Consider the following 23,225-nt stretch of genomic DNA (forward strand, 5'->3'; position numbering starts at 1 on the left):
TTGTGAGGGTATATCGGATACGGCTACTAAAGCGTCAGAATGCTCAGTATCTGTTCTTAAAACAGAGCTATCACGCTTTGCAGGTAACACAGGAAGTTTAGATAAGAACACTGAGAGGGTATTATTCATAACTGCCGCCAAGTCTTGCAAGGTAAAAGAGTTAGACGCACTAGAGGTGCTAGGCGTCGCTTGAGCGGGCGTAACTGGTTGTGACACTTGGGGAGAGGTTGACGGGCTAACCTTGTTACCTTCTGTCTGAGAATCATCTTGGGCCACATTTTTAAGTGCAACAATATGTTCTTTAAAGTGTATAGACATATCAGTACAATTGGGACACATTCTGAGAGGGGGTTCCACCATGGCTTCTAAAAACATTGAACAAGGATTTTCCTTGGTGTCAGACATGTTTAACAGACTAGTAGCAATACAAACAGGCTTGGAAATCACTTTAATCAAGTAAAAACACACTTTGAAAAAAACGTTACTGTGCCTTTAAGAGATTAAAAAGGCACACAATTTTGCAAAACAGTGAAAAAATGCAGCAAACTTTTCGAAATTTTTATAGTATGTACCTAAAGCATTAGTAAGATTGCACCACTAGCAATAAAAACGATTAACCCCTTAATGCCCAAACCGGATCGACAGTAAGCCAAAAAAACGGTTATAAAAACTTCAGCACCTTGCCACAGCTCTGCTGTGGCTCTACCTGCCCTTAGGAACCAGATTTGTGGGGAAAAAAGGCTTCTTATAGGCCCTCAAACTGCAGCAGGACCCTCCATGTGAAACAGCCTGAACTTCTAGTCAATATAACTGCGCATCTGAGGCGCGAAATAAGGCCCCTCCCACCTCACTCCGGTGCTTGTGAGGCCTAAAGAAACACTTCCAAGTGTTTTAGTAATAGCCATGTGGATAACAACCCCTGAAAGAAACCCAAAGGAACCTTCAAAGTGTCTCAAAAAACGATATTTTCAATAAAAACCGTTTGCCCTGAAGTAGTGTCAACCAGCATAAACTAGCCCTGTTATGTAAGCTTGAAATTCCATACTTAGTCTCTGAATACAGCTTACCCTTCCCTCATGGGGATATTAACAGTCTTTTCTAGCATTATCACAGTCTTGTCTAGAAATAAATGACTTAACATACCTTATCGCAGCCTAACCTGCAAACCGTTCCCCCCAACTGAAGTTCTCTTGTACTCCTCAGTCCTGTGTGGGAACAGCAGTGGATTTTAGTTACAACATGCTAAAATCATCTTCCTCCCTGCAGAAATCTTCATCTCCTTTCTGCTAGAGAGTAAATAGTACACACCAGTACCATTTAAAATAAACTCTTGCTTGTAGAAAATAAAAACTACAATTCTAACACCACATTCACTTTACCCTTCCGATTGCTTAGAGCCGGCAAAGAGAATGACTGGGGGGTGGAGCTAGAGGAGGAGCTATATGGACAGCTCTGCTGTGTGCTCTCTTTGCCACTTCCTGTTGGGAAGGAGAATATCCCACAAGGATGAATCCGTGGACTCGATACATCTTACAAGAGAAACATCACTATTCAGCAATATGGTTATTAGACAATAAAACATCCCTAGTCATTAATACAGGGCTTGACAAATTTTGGAAGTCAGGGAGCCACAGCTCTCAGAAATTTATCCCCAACTCATATTCTTACAGATTGTTCTACATATATCTATAAAAAAAAAAAAAAAAAAAAAAAAAAATTACCTAGCTCCTAAAACTGCATAACTGTGTACATTATTCTGTACAAAACCATCACTTTGTAACCTACCAATAATTAAATGCAACTTACACCTTGCTGGCAATCACATGCTTCATAATACAGCTCTACAGGGGTGGTAAAATCTGACATTTTTCCACATTCACATTACTAGGGCAAAAATGACACTTTGGTGTTGCAATCAGCAAGAGAAAATAACGGAGCTTTCAGCTTCTATGACAATACAAGCACAACGTATACAAAATGTGAGTGGATGAGAACAGCAATAAAATAACGCACTAACTGCAGCTTCAGTCAGCACCTCCCATGTGTCAATCTGTACACTGGGGGCGAGGCTACATTCTAACAGAGACTCCCCTTTGTGTAATTAATAGGACTTTACTTGTCAACTGCAATTGTATAAATAATTATTAATGCAAATACAGAACTCCAGATTAATTCAGCACTGAAATACTTTTTAGTTTTCAATCGTTTTTAAGAAAGTCGAAGACGGCAAAACTGCTCCCTTGAAATGCTCAAACCTCAATATCCCAAAAACAACTCAAAGAACCCATAATCCCTCCCCCCAGTGAATAACAAAATTTATAATAGCCCTTAAAGGGACATAGATGTAAAAAGAAAATGATAAAATGCTACAGCCGCTGTCTAAATGCTACCTGTACAGCACATTCCCATAGGGCAACTACAGCCGCTGTCTAAATGCTACCTGTACAGCACATTCCCATAGCGCAATTACAGCCGCTGTCTAAATGCTACAGCACATTCCCATAGCGCAACTACAGCCGCTGTCTAAATGCTACCTGTACAGCACATTCCCATAGCGCAACTACAGCCGCTGTCTAAATGCTACCTGTACAGCACATTCCCATAGCGCAACTACAGCCGCTGTCTAAATGCTACAGCACATTCCCATAGCGCAACTACAGCCGCTGTCTAAATGCTACCTGTACAGCACATTCCCATAGCAGAACTACAGCCGCTGTCTAAATGCTATAGAACATTCCCATAGCGCAACTACAGCCGCTGTCTAAATGCTACAGCACATTCCCATAGGGCAACTACAGCCGCTGTCTAAATGCTACCTGTACAGCACATTCCCATAGCGCAACTATAGCAACTGTCTAAATGCTACCTGTACAGCACATTCCCATAGCGCAACTACAGCCGCTGTCTAAATGCTACAGCACATTCCCATAGCGCAACTACAGCCGCTGTCTAAATGCTACAGCACATTCCCATAGCGCAACTACAGCCGCTGTCTAAATGCTACCTGTACAGCACATTCCAATAGCACAACTACAGCCGCTGTCTAAATGCTACCTGTAAAACGCATTCCCATAGCGCAACTATAGCCGCTGTCTAAACGCTACCTGTACAGCACATTCCCATAGCGCAACTACAGCCGCTGTCTAAATGCTACAGCACATTCCCATAGCGCAACTACAGCCGCTGTCTAAATGCTACCTGTACAGCACATTCCCATAGCAGAACTACAGCCGCTGTCTAAATGCTATAGCACATTCCCATAGCGCAACTACAGCCGCTGTCTAAATGCTACAGCACATTCCCATAGGGCAACTACAGCCGCTGTCTAAATGCTACCTGTACAGCACATTCCCATAGCGCAACTATAGCAACTGTCTAAATGCTACCTGTACAGCACATTCCCATAGCGCAACTACAGCCGCTGTCTAAATGCTACAGCACATTCCCATAGCGCAACTACAGCCGCTGTCTAAATGCTACCTGTACAGCACATTCCAATAGCACAACTACAGCCGCTGTCTAAATGCTACCTGTAAAACACATTCCCATAGCAAAACTACAGCCGCTGTCTAAATGCTACCTGTAAAGCGCATTCCCATAGTGCAACTACAGCCGCTGTCTAAATGCTACCTGTACAGCACATTCCCATAGCGCAACTACAGCCGCTGTCTAAATGCTACCTGTACAGCACATTCCCATAGCGCAACTACAGCCGCTGTCTAAATGCTACCTGTACAGCACATTCCCATAGCGCAACTACAGCCGCTGTCTAAATGCTACCTGTACAGCACATTCCCATAGCGTAACTACAGCCGCTGTCTAAATGCTACCTGTACAGCACATTCCCATAGCGCAACTATAGCAACTGTCTAAATGCTACCTGTACAGCACATTCCCATAGCGCAACTACAGCCGCTGTCTAAATGCTACAGCACATTCCCATAGCGCAACTACAGCCGCTGTCTAAATGCTACAGCACATTCCCATAGCGCAACTACAGCCGCTGTCTAAATGCTACCTGTACAGCACATTCCAATAGCACAACTACAGCCGCTGTCTAAATGCTACCTGTACAGCACATTCCAATAGCACAACTACAGCCGCTGTCTAAATGTTACCTGTAAAACGCATTCCCATAGCGCAACTACAGCCGCTGTCTAAATGCTACCTGTACAGCACATTCCCATAGCGCAACTACAGCCGCTGTCTAAATGCTACCTGTACAGCACATTCCCATAGCGTAACTACAGCCGCTGTCTAAATGCTACCTGTACAGCACATTCCCATAGCGCAACTATAGCAACTGTCTAAATGCTACCTGTACAGCACATTCCCATAGCGCAACTACAGCCGCTGTCTAAATGCTACAGCACATTCCCATAGCGCAACTACAGCCGCTGTCTAAATGCTACAGCACATTCCCATAGCGCAACTACAGCCGCTGTCTAAATGCTACCTGTACAGCACATTCCAATAGCACAACTACAGCCGCTGTCTAAATGCTACCTGTACAGCACATTCCAATAGCACAACTACAGCCGCTGTCTAAATGTTACCTGTAAAACGCATTCCCATAGCGCAACTACAGCCGCTGTCTAAACGCTACCTGTACAGCACATTCCCATAGCGCAACTACAGCCGCTGTCTAAATGCTACAGCACATTCCCATAGCGCAACTACAGCCGCTGTCTAAATGCTACCTGTACAGCACAATCCCATAGCAGAACTACAGCCGCTGTCTAAATGCTATAGCACATTCCCATAGCGCAACTACAGCCGCTGTCTAAATGCTACAGCACATTCCCATAGGGCAACTACAGCCGCTGTCTAAATGCTACCTGTACAGCACATTCCCATAGCGCAACTATAGCAACTGTCTAAATGCTACCTGTACAGCACATTCCCATAGCGCAACTACAGCCGCTGTCTAAATGCTACAGCACATTCCCATAGCGCAACTACAGCCGCTGTCTAAATGCTACAGCACATTCCCATAGCGCAACTACAGCCGCTGTCTAAATGCTACCTGTACAGCACATTCCCATAGCGCAACTACAGCCGCTGTCTAAATGCTACCTGTACAGCACATTCCAATAGCACAACTACAGCCGCTGTCTAAATGCTACCTGTAAAACGCATTCCCATAGCGCAACTACAGCCGCTGTCTAAATGCTACCTGTACAGCACATTCCCATAGCGCAACTACAGCCGCTGTCTAAATGCTACAGCACATTCCCATAGCGCAACTACAGCCGCTGTCTAAATGCTACCTGTACAGCACATTCCAATAGCACAACTACAGCCGCTGTCTAAATGCTACCTGTAAAACACATTCCCATAGCAAAACTACAGCCGCTGTCTAAATGCTACCTGTAAAGCGCATTCCCATAGCGCAACTACAGCCGCTGTCTAAATGCTACCTGTACAGCACATTCCCATAGCGCAACTACAGCCGCTGTCTAAATGCTACCTGTACAGCACATTCCCATAGCGCAACTACAGCCGCTGTCTAAATGCTACCTGTACAGCACATTCCCATATCGCAAGAACAGCCGCTGTTTAAATGCTACCTGTACAGCACATTCCCATAGCGCAACTACAGCCGCTGTCTAAATGCTACCTGTACAGCACATTCCCATATCGCAAGAACAGCCGCTGTTTAAATGCTACCTGTACAGCACATTCCCATAGCGCAACTACAGCCGCTGTCTAAATGCTACCTGTACAGCACATTCCCATAGCGCAACTACAGCCGCTGTCTAATTGCTACTTGTACAGCACAATTACAGCTGCCACCTGTACAACACTTTGCTGCAGTACAATTAAAGCTGCCACCTGTACAACACTTTGCTGCAGTACAATTAAAGCTGCCACCTGTACAATACTTTGCTGCGGTACAATTACAGCTGCCACCTGTATGCTGCGGTACAATTACAGCTGCCACCTGTATGCTGCGGTACAATTACAGCTGCCACCTGTATGCTGCGGTACAATTACAGCTGCTACCTGTACAACACTTTGCTGCGGTACAATTACAGCTGCTACCTGTACAACACTTTGCTGCGGTACAATTACAGCTGCTACCTGTACAACACTTTGCTGCGGTACAATTACAGCTGCTACCTGTACAACACTTTGCTGCGGTACAATTACAGCTGCTACCTGTACAACACTTTGCTGCGGTACAATTACAGCTGCTACCTGTACAACACTTTGCTGCGGTACAATTACAGCTGCTACCTGTACAACACTTTGCTGCGGTACAATTACAGCGTCTACCTGTACAACACTTTGCTGCGGTACAATTACAGCGTCTACCTGTACAACACTTTGCTGCGGTACAATTACAGCGTCTACCTGTACAACACTTTGCTGTGGTACAATTACAGCGTCTACCTGTACAACACTTTGCTGCGGTACAATTACAGCGTCTACCTGTACAACACTTTGCTGCGGTACAATTACAGCGTCTACCTGTACAACACTTTGCTGCGGTACAATTACAGCATCTACCTGTACAACACTTTGCTGCGGTACAATTACAGCGTCTACCTGTACAACACTTTGCTGCGGTACATTTACAGCGTCTACCTGTACAACACTTTGCTGCGGTACAATTACAGCGTCTACCTGTACAACACTTTGCTGCGGTACAATTACAGCTGCTACCTGTACAACACTTTGCTGAGGTACAAATATAGCGTCTACCTGTACAACACTTTGCTGCGGTACAATTACAGCTGCTACCTGTACAACACTTTGCTGCAGTACAAATACAGCTGCTACCTGTACAACACTTTGCTGCGGTACAAATACAGCTGCTACCTGTACAACACTTTGCTGCGGTACAATTACAGTTGCTACCTGTACAACACTTTGCTGCGGTACAATTACAGCTGCCACCTGTACAACACTTTGCTGCGGTACAATTACAGCTGCCACCTGTACAACACTTTGCTGCGGTACAATTACAGCTGCCACCTGTACAACACTTTGCTGCGGTACAATTACAGCTGCCACCTGTACAACACTTTGCTGCGGTACAATTACAGCTGCCACCTGTACAACACTTTGCTGCGGTACAATTACAGCTGCCACCTGTACAACACTTTGCTGCGGTACAATTACAGCTGCCACCTGTACAACACTTTGCTGCGGTACAATTACAGCTGCCACCTGTACAACACTTTGCTGCGGTACAATTACAGCTGTCACCTGTACAACACTTTGCTGCAGTACAAATACAGCTGCCACCTGTACAACACTTTGCGGCGGTACAATTACAGATGCTACCTGTACAACACTTTGCTGCGGTACAATTACAGTTGCTACCTGTACAACACTTTGCTGCGGTACAATTACAGCTGCTACCTGTACAACACTTTGCTGCGGTACAATTACAGCTGCTACCTGTACAACACTTTGCTGCGCTACATTTGCTGCGCTATGATTTTTTTTTCTGTGAGCAAACTTCTGTACAGGTTGCTAGCTGTACAACACTTTGCTGCGGTACAATTACAGTTGCTACCTGTACAACACTTTGCTGCGGTACAATTACAGCTGCTACCTGTACAACACTTTGCTGCGGTACAATTACAGCTGCTACCTGTACAACACTTTGCTGCGCTATGATTTTTTTTTCTGTGAGCAAACTTCTGTACAGGTTGCTAGCTGTACAACACTTTGCTGCGGTACAATTACAGTTGCTACCTGTACAACACTTTGCTGCGGTACAATTACAGCTGCTACCTGTACAACACTTTGCTGTGCTACATTTGCTGCGCTATGATTTTTTTTTCTGTGAGCAAACTTCTGTACAGGTTGCTAGCTGCACAACACTTTGCTGCGGTACAATTACAGTTGCTACCTGTACAACACTTTGCTGCGGTACAATTACAGCTGCTACCTGTACAACACTTTGCTGCGGTACAATTACAGCTGCTACCTGTACAACACTTTGCTGCGCTACATTTGCTGCACTATGATTTTTTTTTCTGTGAGCAAACTTCTGTACAGGTTGCTAGCTGTACAACACTTTGCTGCGGTACAATTACAGTTGCTACCTGTACAACACTTTGCTGCGGTACAATTACAGCTGCTACCTGTACAACACTTTGCTGCGGTACAATTACAGCTGCTACCTGTACAACACTTTGCTGCGGTACATTTGCTGCACTATGATTTTTTTTTTCTGTGAGCAAACTTCTGTACAGGTTGCTAGCTGTACAACACTTTGCTGCGGTACAATTACAGTTGCTACCTGTACAACACTTTGATGCGGTACAATTACAGCTGCTACCTGTACAGAAGTTTGCTCACAGAAAAAAAAAAATCATAGCAATTTTCTTTTACACCCCACAATCACGAAAAAAACAGGGCATGGAACGCATAGTTCGGAAAAAAGTGAGAAAATTTGTATACTGGCTTTTCCATTACTTATTTACAAATATTTACTATAAGTTAAGCTTCTCAAATAATTAGAGCAGCACCTGAGATTTATTCGCTATTTATGTATTTTTTATGCATAGACTGTGATTCCATAACGGACCGATAGAAAATAATACAGGGGGTGGGTAATTAACATAAAGAGGAACTATTTTTAGTTTCACTGCCCTGGTAAGTACAATATTTAATATTATTTAGCCAAATATAACAGTGATAAACACAAATGCTACCAAAAGTAAATAATCATCCATTAGTCCCATCTGGGCCATAAATAAACAAAGAATTATTAGGGGAAAACACAGGCCAATTTTGATGAGCAAGTACGATATTAAAAAAAAAAAAAACACGATTTGTAAAGCTGTAGACAGTTCCCACGGATTTTCAAGTTGGCAAAAGTCAACAGGCAAATTATCTTATTTATCTCCTACCAACAGGGCAGGAATAATAAAAGTGTGAATATACTGCCCGCTGGGGCACATATATATGTTACCTCTGTGTCTCCTGAGATCATTTAACCCCTTGGTTGCATGAAAGGACTGCTATACAATGTGATGCCAATGAAGGGGTTAAAAAACTGTGCACATTACAAACCGGGTGATCTGTGGAAAGCAGCTAATATTTACAGGAACGCATGGAGAGGAATCAGCAATATATCACACTAGTGTGGAAACTTAAACAGCAAAGGGTATGAATGTACTTTAACAAAATGCATCCAGCAACCAGTGCAAGACAGGAACTTGTACAAAAGCCCAGGGGATAGAAGGTGATGGGAAAAGTCAGAAGACTAGGACTGAATTACTGCAGACTCCAGCACAGCTAGAGGGCACTGTCACACACACACAATCCCACAGCTAGAGGGCACTGTCACACACACACAATCCCACAGCCAGAGGGCACTGTCACACACACACAATCCCACAGCCAGAGGGCACTGTCACACACACACAATCCCACAGCCAGAGGGCACTGTCACACACACACAATCCCACAGCTAGAGGGCACTGTCACACACACACAATCCCACAGCCAGAGGGCACTGTCACACACACACACACAATCATACAGCCAGAGGGCACTGTCACACACACACAATCCCACAGCCAGAGGGCACTGTGTCACACACAATCCCACAGCCAGAGGGCACTGTCACACACACACAATCCCACAGCCAGAGGGCACTGTGTCACACACAATCCCACAGCCAGAGGGCACTGTCACACACACACAATCCCACAGCTAGAGGGCACTGTCACACACACACACAATCCCACAGCCAGAGGGCACTGTGTCACACACAATCCCACAGCCAGAGGGCACTGTCACACACACACAATCCCACAGCCAGAGGGCACTGTCACACACACACAATCCCACAGCCAGAGGGCACTGTCACACACACACAATCCCACAGCCAGAGGGCACTGTCACACACAATCCCACAGCCAGAGGGCACTGTCACACACACACAATCCCACAGCCAGAGGGCACTGTCACACACAATCCCACAGCCAGAGGGCACTGTCACACACAATCCCACAGCCAGAGGGCACTGTCACACACACACAATCCCACAGCCAGAGGGCACTGTCACACACACACAATCCCACAGCCAGAGGGCACTGTCACACACACACAATCCCACAGCCAGAGGGCACTGTCACACACAATCCCACAGCCAGAGGGCACTGTCACACACACACAATCCCACAGCCAGAGGGCACTGTCACACACACACAATCCCACAGCCAGAGGGCACCGTCACACACACACAATCCCACAGCCAGAGGGCACCGTCACACACACACAATCCCACAGCCAGAGGGCACCGTCACACACACACAATCCCACAGCCAGAGGGCTCTGTCACACACACACAATCACACAGCCAGAGGGCACTGTCACACACACAATCATACAGCCAGAGGGCGCTGTCACGCACACACAATCGCACAGCCAGAGGGCGCTGTCACACACACACACACTCGCACAGCCAGAGGGCACTGTCACACACACACACTCGCACAGCCAGAGGGCACTGTCACACACACAATCGCACAGCCAGAGGGCACTGTCACACACACACTCGCACAGCCAGAGGGCACTGTCACACACACTCGCAGCGCCAGAGGGCACTGTCACACACACACTCGCACAGCCAGAGGGCACTGTCATACACACACACTCGCACAGCCAGAGGGCACTGTCACACACACACACTCGCACAGCCAGAGGGCACTGTCACACACACTCGCACAGCCAGAGGGCACTGTCACACACACACACTCGCACAGCCAGAGGGCACTGTCACACACACACACACTCGCACAGCCAGAGGGCACTGTCACACACACACACACACTCGCACAGCCAGAGGGCACTGTCACACACACACACACTCGCACAGCCAGAGGGCACTGTCACACACACACACTCGCACAGCCAGAGGGCACCGTCACACACAATCGCACAGCCAGAGGGCACTGTCACACACAAATATTACTGTGCATTAGTGCACACTTGGCCTCTCACTTTGAAAGCCCAGTGCTATCACACATATACCTGTCTCAGGGCACAGATATACCAGGCTCACTACCTACAGGTACAGCACTATCACATACACCCAAACCTGTCTCAAACACATGATGCTGCTTTACGACTCACCTGGAGTCTTCCTGTGTCCAGTAAGCACAGCCTCCCCAGTGACCGGGTGCAACCAGGTGGTGCTTTTTGCTTCTTCACTGAAAGGACAAAAAAGGGGGCATAAGGGTGTGCATCTGTATATATATATAAATGTGTGTGTGTGCTTGTGTATATACTGCTGGGATGTGTATAGGGGTGCATTTGTCGCAATACAGGATAGGCTGCACATGTATACGTAATCTGGATAGATTGTGTCTGTATATATAACGTGTAACAGTGTGTGTGTGTGTGTGTATATATATATATATATATATATATATATATATATATATATATATGTATAAAATAAATGTGTGTACATATAACGTGTGTGACAGTGCGCGCATATATATATATATATATATATATATATATATATATATATATATACACACACACGCATACATATACACATAACCGAAGAAAGTGCACTCCACTGGGAATCTTTGTTTTCAAATCTTGTCATTTTATTGTGAACGTCCGTCCTCTGACAAATAAGTGTTTAAGGGGACGGACCTGTTGGTCCGAATACATTGACAAAGTGAAAAAAAAAAGATTCCCAGTGGAGTATACTTTCTTCGGTTTACCATTTACAAGCTTTTGCTGCCACTATACGTCTGGAGTGCGTTCTGTTTATTTATTTATATATATATATATTTTACCAGCACATTATTTAGCGTGCCTCAATACAAAAAGAAAGCAGCTCGATCCTCCTTTTCCTACAGAGCACCACAATTATGGAACGACCTCCCTCACACTTTAAAAACTTCCCCAAGCCTAGAATCCTTTAAGAGATCCCTCTCTACATATCTCAAAACAGAATGCACCTGTCATGGTTGATTAAATATTTCTTACCTGTTCTATGTTACATTTTGCATATATTGTGTATTATTGTTTTTGTATTTTATTGTACCCTATTGTATCAATGCAATGTTTTGTGGTCCCAGGACGTATAGAATATATATATATATATATATATATATATATATATATATATATATATATATATATATATATATATATATATATATAGATAGAGAGAGAGAGAGAGAGAGAGAGAGAGAGAGATACACATCAGTATGTGTGTATATAACATGTGAAAGATATATATATCTATCTATATATATATATATATATATATCAGTGCGTACATATTATGTGTATGACGGTGTGTGTACATATAACGTGTATGACAGTGGGTGTATCTATAACTTGTGTGTGACAGTGTGTGTACCCAGCACTACCATACACTGTGTGTGTGTATATATTAGTGTCTGTATCTATGTGTGCGTCTACCCAGCACTACCACAATGTGTGTATAAATATATGTGTAACAGCTGTATATGACAGGTGTACATATAACGTGTGTGTGTGTGTGTGTATGCATAATGTCCTTCACAGTGTGTCTATAACAGTGTGTTTATATATAAAGTGTGTGACAGTGTGTGTATATATAAATACTGTGTGTATATAAGTGTGAGTATGTTTATAACAGTGTGTGTATATAACATGTGTAAATATAAATACTGTGCGTATATAAGTGTATGTATATAAGTGTGTATAACAACATGTGTATATATAAAATTGTGTATATAAATGTGTGTATATAACAGTGAGTATGTGTATATAATACTGTGTACATAACAGTGTGTGTATATAATACTGTGTGTATATAAGTGTGAGAGTGTATATAACGTGTATACATTATATATATATATATATATATATATATATATATATATATATATATATATATAAACGGTGTGTGTATAAAAGTGTGAGTATGTATATAAGTGTGTGTATAACAGTGTGTGTATAACATATATATATATATAAATACTGTGTATATAACAGTGTATATATAATGTTGTGTGTATATAAGTGTATATGAGAGTGTGAGTATATGTGTGTATAACGTGTATATATACTGTGTATATAACAGTCTATATATATATATATATATATATATATATAATACTGTGTGTGTGTAACGTGTATACATAAATACTGTGTATATAACAGTGTATATATAATACTGTGTGTGTGTAACGTGTATATATAAATACTGTGTATATAACAGTGTATATATAATACTGTGTGTGTGTGTGTAACGTGTATATATAATACTGTGTGTGTGTAACGTGTATATATAATACTGTGTGTGTGTAACGTGTATATATAAATACTGTGTATATAACAGTGTATATATAATACTGTGTGTGTATAACATGTATATATAAGTGTGTGTGTATAGCAGTGTGTGTATAACATGTATATATAAGTGTGTGTATATAACAGTGTGTGTATAACATATATATATATATATATATATATAAATACTGTGTATATAACAGTGTATATAAGAGTGTGAGTATATGTGTGTATAACGTGTATATATACTGTGTATATAACAGTCTATATATATATATATAATACTGTGTGTGTGTAACGTGTATATATACTGTGTATATAACAGTGTATATATAATACTGTGTATAACATGTATATATAAATACTGTGTGTATATAAGTGTGTATAACGTGTATATACTGTGTATATAACAGTCTATATATATACTACTGTGTGTATAACGTGTATATATACTGTGTATATAACAGTCTATATATATAATACTGTGTGTCACTCGGGGTGTATATATATACTACTGTGTGTGTAATGTGTATATATACTGTGTGTATAACGTGTATATATATACTACTGTGTGTGTAACGTGTATATAACGTGTATATATATACTACTGTGTGTGTAACGTGTATATATACTGTGTGTATAACGTGTATATATACTGTGTGTATAACGTGTATATATACTGTGTGTATAACGTGTATATATATACTACTGTGTGTGTAACGTGTATATATACTGTGTGTATAACGTGTATATATATATACTACTGTGTGTGTAACGTGTATATATACTGTGTGTATAACGTGTATATATAAGAGTGTGAGTATATGTATAACGTGTATATATACTGTGTGTATAACGTGTATATATACTGTGTGTATAACGTGTATATATACTGTGTGTATAACGTGTATATATATACTACTGTGTGTGTAACGTGTATATATACTGTGTGTATAACGTGTATATATATACTACTGTGTGTGTAACGTGTATATATACTGTGTGTATAACGTGCATATATACTGTGTGTGTATAACGTGTATATATACTACTGTGTGTATAACGTGTATATATATATACTGTGTGTGTATTACATGTATATATACTGTGAGTATAACGTGTATATATACTGTGTATAATAAATACTGTGTATAATATATACTGTGTGTATAACGTGTATATATACTGTGTGTATAACGTGTATATATACTGTGTGTGTATAACGTGTATATATACTGTGTGTGTATAACGTGTATATATACTGTGTGTATAACGTGTATATATATAAATACTGTGTGTATAACGTGTATATATACTGTGTGTATAACGTGTATATATACTGTGTATAATAAATACTGTGTATAATATATACTGTGTGTATAACGTGTATATATACTGTGTGTATAACGTGTATATATACTGTGTGTGTATAACGTGTATATATACTGTGTGTATAACGTGTATATATATAAATACTGTGTGTATAACGTGTATATATACTGTGTGTATAACGTGTATATATACTGTGTGTGTATTACGTGTATATATACTGTGTGTGTATTACGTGTATATATACTGTGTATATAACAGTCTATATATATATATATATATATATATATATATATATATATATATATAATACTGTGTGTGTAACGTGTATATATATAAATACTGTGTGTATAACGTGTATATATATAAATACTGTGTGTATAACGTGTATATATAATACTGTGTGTATAACGTGTATATATAATACTGTGTGTATAACGTGTATATATAATACTGTGTGTATAACGTGTATATATAATACTGTGTGTATAACGTGTATATATAATACTGTGTGTGTAACGTGTATATATATAAATACTGTGTGTATAACGTGTATATATAATACTGTGTGTATAACGTGTATATATAATACTGTGTGTATAACGTGTATATATAATACTGTGTGTATAACGTGTATATATACTGTGTGTATAACGTGTATATATACTGTGTGTATAACGTGTATATATACTGTGTATATAACAGTGTATATATATATATATAAATACTGTGTGTATAACGTGTATATATACTGTGTGTATAACGTGTATATATACTGTGTGTATAACGTGTATATATAATACTGTGTGTATAACGTGTATATATAATACTGTGTGTATAACGTGTATATATAATACTGTGTGTATAACGTGTATATATAATACTGTGTGTATAACGTGTATATATAATACTGTGTGTATAACGTGTATATATACTGTGTGTATAACGTGTATATATACTACTGTGTGTATAATGTGTATATATACTGTGTGTATAACGTGTATATATACTGTGTGTATAACGTGTATATATACTGTGTGTGTAACGTGTATATATATACTGTGTGTATAACGTGTATATATACTGTGTGTATAACGTGTATATATATACTGTGTGTGTAACGTGTATATATACTGTGTGTGTGTAACGTGTATATATAAATACTGTGTGTATAACGTGTATATATAAATACTGTGTGTATAACGTGTATATATACTGTGTGTGTGTAACGTGTATATATAAATACTGTGTGTGTAACGTGTATATATACTACTGTGTGTATAATGTGTATATATAAGAGTGTGAGTATAACGTGTATATATACTGTGTATATAACAGTGTATATATATATATATATAAATACTGTGTGTATAACGTGTATATATACTGTGTGTAACGTGTATATATACTGTGTGTATAACGTGTATATATACTACTGTGTGTATAATGTGTATATATACTGTGTGTATAACATGTATATATACTGTGTGTATAACGTGTATATATACTGTGTGTATAACGTGTATATATACTGTGTGTGTGTAACGTGTATATATAAATACTGTGTGTATAACGTGTATATATAAATACTGTGTGTATAACGTGTATATATACTGTGTGTATAACGTGTATATATACTGTGTGTATAACGTGTATATATACTGTGTATATAACAGTGTATATATATATATAAATACTGTGTGTATAACGTGTATATATACTGTGTGTATAACGTGTATATATACTGTGTGTATAACGTGTATATATACTGTGTATATAACAGTGTATATATATATATAAATACTGTGTGTATAACGTGTATATATACTGTGTGTATAACGTGTATATATACTGTGTGTATAACGTGTATATATATATACTGTGTATAATAAATACTGTGTGTGTAACGTGTATATATACTGTGTGTATAACGTGTATATATACTACTGTGTGTAACGTGTATATATACTGTGTGTATAACGTGTATATATACTGTGTGTGTATAACGTGTATATATACTGTGTGTGTATAACGTGTATATATACTGTGTGTGTATAACGTGTATATATACTGTGTGTGTATAACGTGTATATATACTGTGTGTGTATAACGTGTATATATACTGTGTGTGTATAACGTGTATATATAAATACTGTGTGTATAACGTGTATATATAAATACTGTGTGTGTAACGTGTATATATACTACTGTGTGTATAATGTATATATATAAATACTGTGTGTATAACGTGTATATATACTGTGTGTGTAACGTGTATATATACTGTGTATAATATATACTGTGTGTGTAACGTGTATATATACTGTGAGTATAACGTGTATATATACTGTGTATATAACAGTGTATATATATATATAAATACTGTGTGTGTAACGTGTATATATACTGTGTGTGTATAACGTGTATATATACTGTGTATAATATATACTGTGTGTGTAACGTGTATATATACTGTGAGTATAACGTGTATATATACTGTGTATATAACAGTGTATATATATATATAAATACTGTGTGTGTAACGTGTATATATACTGTGTGTGTATAACGTGTATATATACTACTGTGTGTATAATGTGTATATATAAGAGTGTGAGTATAACGTGTATATATACTGTGTATAATATATACTGTGTGTATAATGTGTATATATACTGTGTGTATAATGTGTATATATAAGAGTGTGAGTATAACGTGTATATATACTGTGTATAATATAAATACTGTGTGTATAACGTGTATATATATACTGTGTGTGTAACGTGTATATATACTGTGTGTGTATAACGTGTATATATACTACTGTGTGTATAACGTGTATATATAAGAGTGTGAGTATAACGTGTATAATATATACTGTGTATACAACAGTGTATATATATATATAAATACTGTGTGTATAATGTGTATATATACTGTGTGTATAACGTGTATATATACTGTGTGTATAACGTGTATATATACTGTGTATAATATATACTGTGTGTATAACGTGTATATATACTGTGTGTATAATGTGTATATATAAGAGTGTGAGTATAACGTGTATATATACTGTGTATAATATAAATACTGTGTGTATAACGTGTATATATATACTGTGTGTGTAACGTGTATATATACTGTGTGTGTATAACGTGTATATATACTACTGTGTGTATAACGTGTATATATAAGAGTGTGAGTATAACGTGTATAATATATACTGTGTATATAACAGTGTATATATATATAAATACTGTGTGTATAATGTGTATATATACTGTGTGTGTATAATGTGTATATATACTGTGTGTGTGTAACGTGTATATATAAATACTGTGTGTATAACGTGTATATATACTGTGTATAATATATACTGTGTGTATAACGTGTATATATAAGAGTGTGAGTATAACGTGTATATATACTGTGTGTGTATAACGTGTATATATACTGTGTGTGTATAACGTGTATATATACTGTGTGTATAACGTGTATATATAAGAGTGTGAGTATAACGTGTATATATACTGTGTATATAACAGTGTATATATATATATAAATACTGTGTGTATAACGTGTATATATACTGTGTGTGTGTAACGTGTATATATACTGTGTGTATAACGTGTATATATACTGTGTGTATAACGTGTATATATACTGTGTGTATAACAGTGTATATATATATATATAAATACTGTGTGTATAACGTGTATATATACTGTGTGTGTATAACGTGTATATATACTGTGTGTATAACGTGTATATATAAGAGTGTGAGTATAACGTGTATATATACTGTGTATAATAAATACTGTGTATATAACAGTGTATATATATATATATATAAATACTGTGTGTATAATGTGTATATATAAGAGTGTGAGTATAACGTGTATATATACTGTGTATATAACAGTGTATATATATATATAAATACTGTGTGTATAACGTGTATATATACTGTGTGTATAACGTGTATATATACTGTGTGTATAACGTGTATATATACTGTGTGTATAACGTGTATATATACTGTGTGTATAACGTGTATATATACTGTGTGTATAACGTGTATATATAAATACTGTGTGTATAATGTGTATATATACTGTGTGTATAACGTGTATATATAATACTGTGTGTATAACGTGTATATATACTGTGTGTATAACGTGTATATATACTGTGTGTATAACGTGTATATATAAATACTGTGTGTATAACGTGTATATATATATATATAAATACTGTGTGTATAACGTGTATATATATATATAAATACTGTGTGTATAACGTGTATATATACTGTGTGTATAACATGTATATATACTGTGTGTATAATGTGTATATATACTGTGTGTATAATGTGTATATATACTGTGTGTATAACGTGTATATATACTGTGTGTATAACGTGTATATATACTGTGTGTATAACGTGTATATATACTGTGTGTATAATGTGTATATATACTGTGTGTATAACGTGTATATATACTGTGTGTATAACGTGTATATATAATACTGTGTGTATAACGTGTATATATACTGTGTGTATAACGTGTATATATACTGTGTGTATAACGTGTATATATACTGTGTGTATAACGTGTATATATACTGTGTGTATAATGTGTATATATACTGTGTGTATAACGTGTATATATACTGTGTGTATAACGTGTATATATAATACTGTGTGTATAACGTGTATATATACTGTGTGTATAATGTGTATATATACTGTGTGTATAATGTGTATATATACTGTGTGTATAACGTGTATATATACTGTGTGTATAACGTGTATATATAATACTGTGTGTATAACGTGTATATATACTGTGTGTATAACGTGTATATATACTGTGTGTATAACGTGTATATATATACTGTGTGTATAATGTGTATATATACTGTGTGTGTATAACGTGTATATATACTGTGTGTATAATGTGTATATATACTGTGTGTATAACGTGTATATATACTGTGTGTAACGTGTATATATACTGTGTATATAACAGTGTATATATATATAAATACTGTGTATAACGTGTATATATAAGAGTGTGTGTATAATGTGTATATATACTGTGTGTATAACGTGTATATATACTGTGTGTATAACGTGTATATATACTGTGTGTATAACGTGTATATATACTGTGTATATATATATATAAATACTGTGTGTATAACGTGTATATATACTGTGTGTATAACGTGTATATATACTGTGTGTATAATGTGTATATATACTGTGTGTATAACGTGTATATATACTGTGTGTAACGTGTATATATACTGTGTATATAACAGTGTATATATATATAAATACTGTGTATAACGTGTATATATAAGAGTGTGTGTATAACGTGTATATATAATACTGTGTGTATAACGTGTATATATAATACTGTGTGTATAACGTGTATATATAATACTGTGTGTATAACGTGTATATATACTGTGTGTATAACGTGTATATATACTGTGTGTATAACGTGTATATATAATACTGTGTGTATAACGTGTATATATACTGTGTGTATAACGTGTATATATACTGTGTGTATAACGTGTATATATACTGTGTATATAACAGTGTATATATATATATAAATACTGTGTGTATAACGTGTATATATAATACTGTGTGTATAACGTGTATATATAATACTGTGTGTATAACGTGTATATATACTGTGTGTATAATGTGTATATATACTGTGTGTATAGTGTATATATACTGTGTGTATAGTGTATATATACTGTGTATATAACAGTGTATATATACATATAAATACTGTGTGTATAACGTGTATAATATATACTGTGTGTGTAACGTGTATATATACTGTGTATATAACAGTGTATATATACTGTGTATATAACAGTGTATATATATATATAAATACTGTGTGTATAACGTGTATATATAATACTGTGTGTATAACGTGTATATATAATACTGTGTGTATAACGTGTATATATACTGTGTGTATAACGTGTATATATAATACTGTGTGTATAACGTGTATATATACTGTGTGTATAACGTGTATATATAATACTGTGTGTATAACGTGTATATATAATACTGTGTGTATAACGTGTATATATACTGTGTGTATAATGTGTATATATACTGTGTGTATAATGTGTATATATACTGTGTGTATAGTGTATATATACTGTGTGTATAGTGTATATATACTGTGTATATAACAGTGTATATATACATATAAATACTGTGTGTATAACGTGTATAATATATACTGTGTGTGTAACGTGTATATATACTGTGTATATAACAGTGTATATATACTGTGTATATAACAGTGTATATATATATATATAAATACTGTGTGTATAACGTGTATATATAATACTGTGTGTATAACGTGTATATATAATACTGTGTGTATAACGTGTATATATACTGTGTGTATAACGTGTATATATACTGTGTGTAACATGTATATATACTGTGTGTATAGTGTATATATACTGTGTATATAACAGTGTATATATACATATAAATACTGTGTGTATAACGTGTATATATACTGTGTGTATAACGTGTATATATACTGTGTGTATAACGTGTATATATACTGTGTGTATAATGTGTATATATACTGTGTGTATAGTGTATATATACTGTGTGTATAGTGTATATATACTGTGTATATAACAGTGTATATATACATATAAATACTGTGTGTATAACGTGTATAATATATACTGTGTGTGTAACGTGTATATATACTGTGTATATAACAGTGTATATATACTGTGTATATAACAGTGTATATATATATATATAAATACTGTGTGTATAACGTGTATATATAATACTGTGTGTATAACGTGTATATATAATACTGTGTGTATAACGTGTATATATACTGTGTGTATAACGTGTATATATAATACTGTGTGTATAACGTGTATATATACTGTGTGTATAACGTGTATATATACTGTGTGTAACATGTATATATACTGTGTGTATAACGTGTATATATACTGTGTGTAACATGTATATATACTGTGTGTATAGTGTATATATACTGTGTATATAACAGTGTATATATATATATAAATACTGTGTATATAACAGTGTATATATACATATAAATACTGTGTGTAACGTGTATATATACTGTGTGTATAACAGTGTATATATATATATATATATAAATACTGTGTGTAACGTGTATATATACTGTGTGTATAACAGTGTATATATATATATATATATAAATACTGTGTGTAACGTGTATATATACTGTGTGTAACATGTATATATACTGTGTGTATAACGTGTATATATACTGTGTGTAACATGTATATATACTGTGTGTATAGTGTATATATACTGTGTATATAACAGTGTATATATATATATAAATACTGTGTATATAACAGTGTATATATACATATAAATACTGTGTGTAACGTGTATATATACTGTGTGTATAACAGTGTATATATATATATATATATAAATACTGTGTGTAACGTGTATATATACTGTGTGTATAACAGTGTATATATATATATATATATAAATACTGTGTGTATAACGTGTATATATACTGTGTGTATAACGTGTATATATACTGTGTATATAACAGTGTATATATATATATATATAAATACTGTGTATATAACAGTGTATATATACATATAAATACTGTGTGTAACGTGTATACATAAACACTCTGTCTATGCACCAAGTCTCACTACCCCTGAGCAGCCCGCCCCCGTGTCAGTACCACCCCGTCCCCTCAGGTGAGTGACAATGTTTCTGAGTGTCAGTGTCCCCCACGCTCCCGCGATAATTACTTGATAAAAAAGACTCGGCCACCCCGAGTCACACCGTAACCCCAGGCCCCGGGCAATGCAGTGACCCACTCCGGGATACCGTCCGCCGCCATATCCGTCTGTCACCGCGGGGAACGCGCGGCGGAAGCGAGCACCGAGCACCTTGCTGCGGCTTCACCGTAATCGGGGTCGAGCAGCTCAAACACACCAATCACAGGACAGACACGGCGTCGTGCATACAAGCCCGCCCAATTCCCGAGAGCGCGCACTGCTATCTCTGTCAGAGTCAGACAGCAAGAACTGACTGTGAGACGGTAACATAGTGACACAGGGACATTTACTAGTGACACAGGGACATTTACTTGTGACACAGGGACATTTACTTGTGACATAGTGAGACAGTGACATTTACTAGTGACACAGGGACATTTACTAGTGAGACAGTGACATTTACTTGTGACAGAGTGTCAGTGAGACAGTGACATTTACTAGTGACACAGGGACATTTACTAGTGAGACAGTGACATTTACTAGTGACACAGGGACATTTACTAGTGACACAGGGACATTTACTTGTGACACAGGGACATTTACTTGTGACATAGTGAGACAGTGACATTTACTAGTGACACAGGGACATTTACTAGTGAGACAGTGACATTTACTTGTGACAGAGTGTCAGTGAGACAGTGACATTTACTAGTGACACAGGGACATTTACTAGTGAGACAGTGACATTTACTAGTGACACAGGGACATTCACTAGTGACACAGGG

The 23,225-nt window shown here is 37.2% G+C and overlaps 1 protein-coding gene across 3 annotated transcripts in view; it reads right to left on the reverse strand.

The window, feature by feature from the left end:
- The window catches only part of PLEKHA5 (pleckstrin homology domain containing A5), a 1,264,477-nt gene extending 1,241,855 nt beyond the window's left edge, over positions 1-22,622 (reverse strand). For all 3 annotated transcript variants that reach the window (XR_008402942.1, XM_053719122.1, XM_053719123.1), the window contains exons 1-2: positions 22,471-22,622; positions 11,107-11,183 (exon numbers count right to left, since the gene is read on the reverse strand). Coding sequence is in view for 2 of the 3 variants with exons in the window: in XM_053719122.1 (XP_053575097.1) it covers positions 11,107-11,183; positions 22,471-22,562 (169 nt within the window). In the remaining variant the exon portion in view is untranslated. The remainder of the gene's footprint in view (positions 1-11,106; positions 11,184-22,470) is intronic.
- Positions 22,623-23,225: the final 603 nt, after the last annotated feature.

Source organism: Bombina bombina, chromosome 6, assembly GCF_027579735.1.
Source record: "Bombina bombina isolate aBomBom1 chromosome 6, aBomBom1.pri, whole genome shotgun sequence".
NCBI classification, from domain to species: Eukaryota; Metazoa; Chordata; class Amphibia; order Anura; family Bombinatoridae; genus Bombina; species Bombina bombina.